This window comes from Triticum aestivum, unplaced genomic scaffold (assembly GCF_018294505.1).
Source record: "Triticum aestivum cultivar Chinese Spring unplaced genomic scaffold, IWGSC CS RefSeq v2.1 scaffold189344, whole genome shotgun sequence".
In the NCBI taxonomy this organism is placed as follows: Eukaryota; Viridiplantae; Streptophyta; class Magnoliopsida; order Poales; family Poaceae; genus Triticum; species Triticum aestivum.
The window spans coordinates 2,067-9,690 of record NW_025231666.1 but is presented as its reverse complement, the minus strand read 5'-3'; the positions used below and the strand labels follow the sequence as shown (position 1 = coordinate 9,690).

Sequence of the window (7,624 nt, the reverse complement as noted above, 5' to 3'; positions counted from 1 at the left end):
GCATTTGCGTCCGTACTTTGTTTAAAAAATAGTTGCGCCTGGCTAGACCTACGAGGGCCATGTACTCATGGCGTGCTAGTTTTTAGTCACACCACTAGTAAAGGCATGGTGATAGCTATAAAATATGCCCATGCCATAGCTATTTTTTAGTCATGCCACTAGAAAAGGCATAGTGATAGCCATAAAATATGCCCATGCCATAGCTATTTCAGAAAATAGTGACGATGTAGATTGAAAGTGACACACTACTAATTAAAATTGTGTGTAAGCATTTCTGTAATAACAGTCCGTGCAACTTGGTACACCGTTCATACAACTCCAACATAGATCATCGTGGAATAGTGTAAGGTTAGCATCATCTTGGCACATCGGGACTATATCTATCAGCGTGGGGCCAACAGCCCAACATGCTCGCAAGTAAGTGGGTTGATCACTTGTTTTATTATAGTGACTTGACGCAAAATCAGTTGTTTACGGCCGGTGGACGCAGACGCTCCCTTTCCCCTCCCACTCCGCCCCCACTCCATCCCCTCCCCCTGTGTGCGCTCACGCTCACGCTCTCTCGTCTCCTCCCGTGCGCTGCTCGTCGTCCTCGCGCTGCCCGTCCCCGCCGTCTGCCTCTCGATCTCGGCCGCCGTCTGCCTCCAGCACCTCCTCCTGTATTTGTCTCGGACGCCTTCTTCCACGACCCCAGCTCACTCAAGAAAAGGTGCGGATTGCTTATTCTAGCTACTTGTGCTGTGGCCTGGTGTTTGCTCACTCGTTTGTGTTGCATCGTTTAGCTCACACTGCTTTCGCCTCCACAGTCACACACACACAAAAAAAATTAATTGAGCGAGAGTTCCGATCTAGCGGAAACCATGGAGGCGGTTCTGGTGAGTGCGGCAACGGGAGCGCTCAGATCCGTCCTGGAGAAGCTGGCCACTTTGCTGGCAGACAAATACAAGTGTTACAAGGGTGTGCATGGGGAGATCCAGTTCCTCACTGACGAGCTCGCTGCCATGCATGCCTTTCTCCTCAAGATGTCAGAGGAGGAGGAACCCGATGAACAAGATAAGGAGTGGGTGAATGCAGTGCGGGAGCTCTCCTATGACATGGAGGATTCTATTGATGACTTCATGCAAGGTGTTGGCGACAACGATAATAAGCCAGATGGTTTTTTGGAGAAGATTAAGCACTCACTCCGCAAGTTGGGGAAGATGAAGAGTCGTCAGCAGATCGGCAATGAGATCCAAGATCTCAAGAAGCAGATCATTGAGGTGGGCAAGAGGAATCAAAGGTACAAGACTAGGCATGCTGTCTTGGGTACCATCAACTTCTCCAACACCAAAAATGTGGTGGTTGACCCAAGAGCTCTTGCTATCTTTGAGCATGGCTCAAAACTCGTTGGAATTGATGAGCCCAAGGCCGAGATAATTAAATTGTTGGCTGAAGGTGAATCAAAGCAAGAGCAAACAAAGTCTCTCTCCATCATAGGACCAGGAGGAATGGGAAAGACAACGCTTGCAAACCAAGTTTATCGAGACCTCAAAGCAAAATTCGAATGTCGAGCCTTCTTATCCATTTCACGAAATCTAGACATCATCAATATCCTAAGAACTATTCTTAGTGAAGTTACTAGCAAAGGTTACCCTGACACTGAAGCAGGAAGTATACAACAACTCATCAACAAGATCACCGACTTCCTAGCAGACAAAAGGTACAGATTCTATTCTGTGTCTATTGTCGTCTTTGAATATGTAACTAGAAAGCTATTTACATATTTACAATGAAAATCATACTTGTAATTTGTTTCAAAAGCTGGCCCATGCCATATTTAATTCCTATTTTCTCATCTATTGTTACAGAACGTAACGGTCAACTGTTTGTAGTGAAAACCGTGTTAGCGTGTGGTACAGATTATATGAATGCATGTTTAAGGCATAGTTACTCCCTAATCCATTGAGTATATAATTGATATGACCATGTCGCTAACACTCCCTCAGCATTTTGTATACGTGGATAAGTTCATATTTTTCCCACACAATGGACTTGCTAAGTTTTCTTCCTAATTATTTTGGGCCACCATGATACCCTAAGCCATTATTTTGGAGTACTTCCCCGTGGATGGTGGTCTACTAGTGTAGCATCTATGACACCTTTGTTTTCACACAAGGCAGACATATATGTCACCTTCTTCCTCCTCCACCTTCTTCTATATTTCTCTTTAACTTTTTTGCTTGCTTTACACTATTTTGGTGTTTAATTGACTCGCTTTTGCCTATTTTCATGTCTAATTTTATATGGACAAATAGGCAGCACACGACACAGTTCAGCAACCAAAAATTGAGCCTTAGACCAGACCATGCGCATCCATATGGTGTATTCTCCTTCTCCATCTTGTTTGTTATGCGGCTCACCCGACGCCACTATGCTGATTTGTAGAGAGCAGCTGCCAAGAGATCGATCCAAAGGTCTCCGCAAATGTCGTCGGCCCACTTCTGTTAGCTAATTATTTCCTAGACCATTGATTAACAACCTACTTGTGGTCATCACAAAAAAACTGTAATTGACATTTATTGAAAACTTCAGATACGTATCTCTCTTATTATGTCATCATTGCTGAAAATGATTTGTTAATGATACCTGCATCAGTAGTATCAATCCGTGTGTTACCTAACATGTCATTATTAGGTCTCATGTGTTGTGTGGGCAATCAAATTATTGTGAGCTGCTCATCATACGAACATTTACCATAAATATACACATACCTCATATGTCATTCCATCATCAATATGTGGTACATCGCTCATGTCTATCAACACTCACATGCAAAGTTAGTTATCCCACTTAAGATTCTTACTCATGCTATAAGTGTCATTTAAGAGCTACTCCCTCTGTTTCAAAATATAAGGCAAGTTTGACTTTTCAATATCGCCAATGAACGAATTTGACTACAAATTTCACTTATAAAATGATTAAAAATTAGTATAAAAACATGGCATAAAAGCATTTTCTGTCACAAATATATCAAATACAGTTCTTCCATGCTAAATCCATAAGCTTTCATAACTGCCAGTGGTCAAAATTTTGAAACTGTGACTACAAACAAACTAACGGGCCTTATTTTATGAAACTCAGGGGTTTATTAGGCATTGGATGTAGTGAGTAGTAGAGAGAGGAGTGTACCAAAATTGAACAAAAACAAAAAGATACAGCAAGACGCACTCCACAACACTAAGTGTTTGTAATTGATGTGCCCCAGACTTTATGGACAGGTAGTAAAAAAACTCATGATCATATACATTAGGCTGTTGAAGCGAAATCTGGCAAACGGGCCCACATGTCATTGACTACATGGGTGGATCGACTCATTCTTGACTTAAGTTTCATTGTTGGGCTTGGTTCGAGATGAGCTAGCTCACTTATTCCTTTTTAGAAGGTTGAAATTTCTTATTCAAATTTGGATACAAAATCCACACTTTAAAAATTTGAGTAAATATTCCAATAGTTCAATCTAGTTCCCCTGAATATTCTAGGAAAACTGGATATCATATTGTCTAGACATTCAAAAGTTCAGACTGCCTTGGCAACTTTCGGTCAACTTCAGGCCAAACTTGGCGTTGAGCTACTAGAGATCAACACCATATATAGCCTTCTGTGTGACCATGGAATCTTCATTTTCCTTACAAGAACACCAAGTGTTTTCTTACTCCAAGCTATGTGGTTAAAGTTTTGGAGAAGGTCCATGTTGGCTGCACTTTAGAAAAAGGGTCAAATTTGTCAATTCTCACTCCACCATACTGAATAGAGTCATTTTAATTGGCCAGCTCCTGAGACATATGAGTCTTCCAAAACTGCTAGATTGAACAACAAGTGAGGGGTGTGTCGGTAAGACCATCTGCAGTATATATATGCATTACACTAATTTTTTTGTTGTTGTTGATGATATATTTTTGTATCTTCCAAAACTGCTAGATTGAACAACATATGAGTCTTCCAAAACTGCTAGATTGAACAAGTAATTATTTTTGTATCTTGTTGTACATTATATATATGCATTACACTAATATCACCCACAAACTGATGTGTAGGTATTTTGTTGTTGTTGATGATATATGGGATGTGGTCACATGGGATATTATTAAGCTTGCATTCCCCATGACTAGTCTTGGCAGTATCATTATCACCACTACTCGTAAAAACGATGTTGCAGAATCATGTCGTTCATCATTTAGTGGTGCCATTTATGGTATAAGACCACTTAATATGGTGCTTTCAAGACAACTATTTCACAGAAGGCTATTCAAATCCAACGAAGACTGTCCTTCACATCTTGAGAGGCTTGCTTATCAAATGTTGAGAAAGTGTGATGGCTTACCTTTGGCAATCATTGCTATATCTGGTTTGTTGGCTAATAGAGAAAGAACAGAGGATACATGGAATGCAGTGGAAAAATCAATTGGCCGTGCGCTCGAAAGGAATCCTACCATTGAAGGAATGATAAAGATATTATCACTTAGTTACTTTGATCTTCCTCCTCATCTCAAAACGTGTCTCTTGTATTTGAGTATATTTCCAGAAGATGCTATTATTCAGACAAAAAACCTGATATGGAGATGGATTGCAGAAGGGTTTGTTCACAAGGATGGCAAACATACGGCATTTGAGTTAGGAGAGAGGTATTTCAATGAGCTCATCAATAGAAATTTGATCCAGGTTGCACACACAAACAGATTTGGCAAGGTGAAGAGTTGTCGAGTTCATGACACAATTCTTGATTTCATCATATCCAAGTCCATCGAAGAGAACTTTGTTAGTTTAGTTGGTGTTCCTAGTCTAACTGTCGGGACACAAAGGAAAGTCCGCCGACTCTCTCTCCAAGTTGATGATCAAGGAAAGTCTGTAATACCAACATGTCTAGTGTTGTCTCATGTTCGGTCACTCAATGTGTTTGTTCAATCATTTGAAATCCCTTCTCTTGATGAGTTCAGGCGTTTACGTGTTTTGGACTTTGGAGGTTGCATGAAATTGGAAAACCATCATCTTTCAAATATAGGGAGGTTGTTTCAGCTAAGGTGCCTGATACTGAGAAACAGAGAGATAACAGAGCTTCCAGAAGTAATTGGTCATTTATGTTGCTTAGAAGTATTGGACATAAGACGCACCAATGTCAAGGAATTACCAGCAACTGTTGTCAATCTTGGAAAATTGGTGTGTCTCCTCATGCCGGATTGTGTCAAAATTCCTGATGGAATTGCAAAGATGCAAGCACTAGAGGTGTTCAATTGGGTTACAGTCTTCAAGCAGACATCCAACTTGCTGCATGAACTTGGGCAGCTAAAGAATCTGAGGGAGCTGGTCATCAGTCTTTGTATTTATTCTTCCCATGATGATGATACTATAAGAACTTTGGAGGTTATAAAAGTTATAGCCTCTGCAGTTCAAACCCTATCCAGACAGAACCTCCGTTCTCTAACTATTAATGATGGGAGGAACTTCATGCAGGAATTTTTGTGCTCTTCTACTCCGCTTAGCCTCCAATCACTTAAGATCAATGTTTCAGTTGGTTCACGGGTCCCGAATTGGGTGGGCTCCCTCGTCAACCTTCAGCGGTTATGTCTTCAATTGAATGAAGTCGGGCATGATGATATCTGCATCCTTGGAGCCTTACCCGCTCTGGTTGATCTTATTCTGAAAAGAGGACCAGATGGACTCCATAGAATTAGTTACTATGGGCTCAGGTTCAACCACAGTAAGCTCAGAATCAGTGGTGACGTCGGGTTCCGATGCTTGAGGCAGTTTTATTTTGATGCATACTATTACCCGTTGCATCTCATGTTTGAAGTAGGATCCATGCCCAGGCTAGACAAACTTACCATGGCCTTCCGCTTAGATAGAGATATTGAGGATGGTGTTTTTAATTTTGGAATTGAAAATCTTCCCAATCTCTTAATTCTCACATGTATAATAGCATCAGGCCACATGTATAAGGCTGCAAAGGCTGCTGCAGAGAGAACAGCGAAGACACATCCCAACAAACCAACTCTATTCTGTTATTCTTCTTAAACTTGAGGTATTAGTTCTCTCTCCCGGACAAGATCACACATTGATTCCCAAGCTAGATTTTATTTTATCTTACCTAATTCCGTTGCACCATGTGCTCAGGTAGTTCACGCATGTTCATCACTTCATTTCTTGAGCGGTTGACTCACCAAATGTGTCCAAGGAGCTCTTGTTGGCAGCCATTTTCACTACCTGTTAATTTGTTGCACGAGGGATGCATACCCTACGTGCCTGCAGGTACTTACTTATACTACTATGAACTGTTTATCTTGATCTTTCTTCGTCCATGGATAGCGTTTTTTTCAATCAGAGAATTCGCGCAAAGTGCATATACAATAAATGAATCCTGGCTAAAGCCATAGTGCCATTGCAATCAAAGTATTATTTGCTTGACTGGTCTTGCTTTGCTGATAATGCGAGAGAGATATCACTGGGGCTGGCTAACTAACTGCACTTGTGTGTACATTGTTCCCAGGCTGATGTTGGACGCTCTCTCTCGATGCTTTTGTTGGTGGTGCCTCCATGATTCCCATCAACAATTCCAATAACTGCCATCACCAAGATGGAATCAAGTTGCTGCTGCTCCTTTCACCTCGTCCACTTCACAAGTTTCTAAGATTTTTTAGCTAGATAATTGTCTTTCTTTCTCATGTGCCAACTTATGGTATTTTTAACAGTTTACTACATCCTTGCTACATAATCACTGTTAAATATATTGATGTTAACAAGAAGACGCGTACATACGTGGCCATGTGTTGCTTCACCAATCATCATCTAACTGTCATGTCTCGCCTCATCTATGAGATCGGTTCATCGTTCTCTTTGAAGATTGTGTGTCCAAGTTCTTGTTGGACATGCTGTTCTGACTTGTTTTTTACGAGGGATGAATCGATGTGCCTGCATGAATGTCCTTGTAACCCGCTACTTCAAATTTATCTTAATCTTGAATGTTGCTTGTTACCATTTCTTTCTCCCCATTCAGGCACCCTTGTCTTATTTTTCTGAACAATTTCTCTGGCAAGACTGACATCAAGTGTCGTTGTTAAAGTTAAACTGAGTGAAGGATATAAACTGAACTTGTATTGATTTGAGGTTCAGAGAGTACAATATATGTAGGCTGGTTGCAGGGCAGCAACTGAATACAGAGCACGGTTTTACTTGTTTGTAAAGGGGATGAGTCCGTCCTGCTTGCAGGCTATTCAATAATATCTTAATCTTGGTTTTCATTATTATTACTACTACTCCCTGCACCCTCGTACAATACCACTTCAGAAAATATGTTACTGAAGTCCTTAAAGGTAATCCTACCTACATCTATTTAGACTCGCTAATGCCAATGCCTCTTTGCTTTTCCCGGCCTAGGTTTGATGATAGTGTGAGAGTGATGAAAAGGTCGATTATTACGACCGAACAGGGTTTTGCTGGTTTGCCATTTTAGAATGTTTATGGGTTAGTTTTTCCTGTCTTAGGAAGCTTCTAGATGATTCTCCCCGGTTTTTACTGGTTTCCTTTTTGGTTTTTATTTCTAGTTTTTCTTATTATTATATTTTGTTATTTCTTATTTCCTCTTTTTATTTTA

At 40.7% G+C, this 7,624-nt stretch overlaps 1 protein-coding gene across 1 annotated transcript; it reads left to right on the top strand.

Annotated features, from left to right (window-relative positions):
- The first annotated feature begins 860 nt into the window (after nt 1–860).
- Nucleotides 861–6,775, top strand: LOC123175845 (disease resistance protein RGA5-like). The gene is made up of 4 exons (XM_044590347.1): nt 861–1,699; nt 4,074–6,055; nt 6,148–6,282; nt 6,521–6,775. The coding sequence occupies exons 1-2, from the start codon at nt 861–863 to the stop codon at nt 6,046–6,048; spliced, it is 2,814 nt and encodes a 937-aa protein (XP_044446282.1). The 3' UTR covers nt 6,049–6,055; nt 6,148–6,282; nt 6,521–6,775.
- Nucleotides 6,776–7,624: the final 849 nt, after the last annotated feature.

Bases quoted from the DNA above. Each gene is read 5' to 3' on its own strand.
- LOC123175845 (XM_044590347.1), top strand. From the start codon at position 861: ATGGAGGCGGTTCTGGTGAGTGCGGCAACGGGAGCGCTCAGATCCGTC. The intron at 1,700-4,073 runs GTACAGATTCTA...ACTGATGTGTAG, and splicing joins GACTTCCTAGCAGACAAAAG to GTATTTTGTTGTTGTTGATG.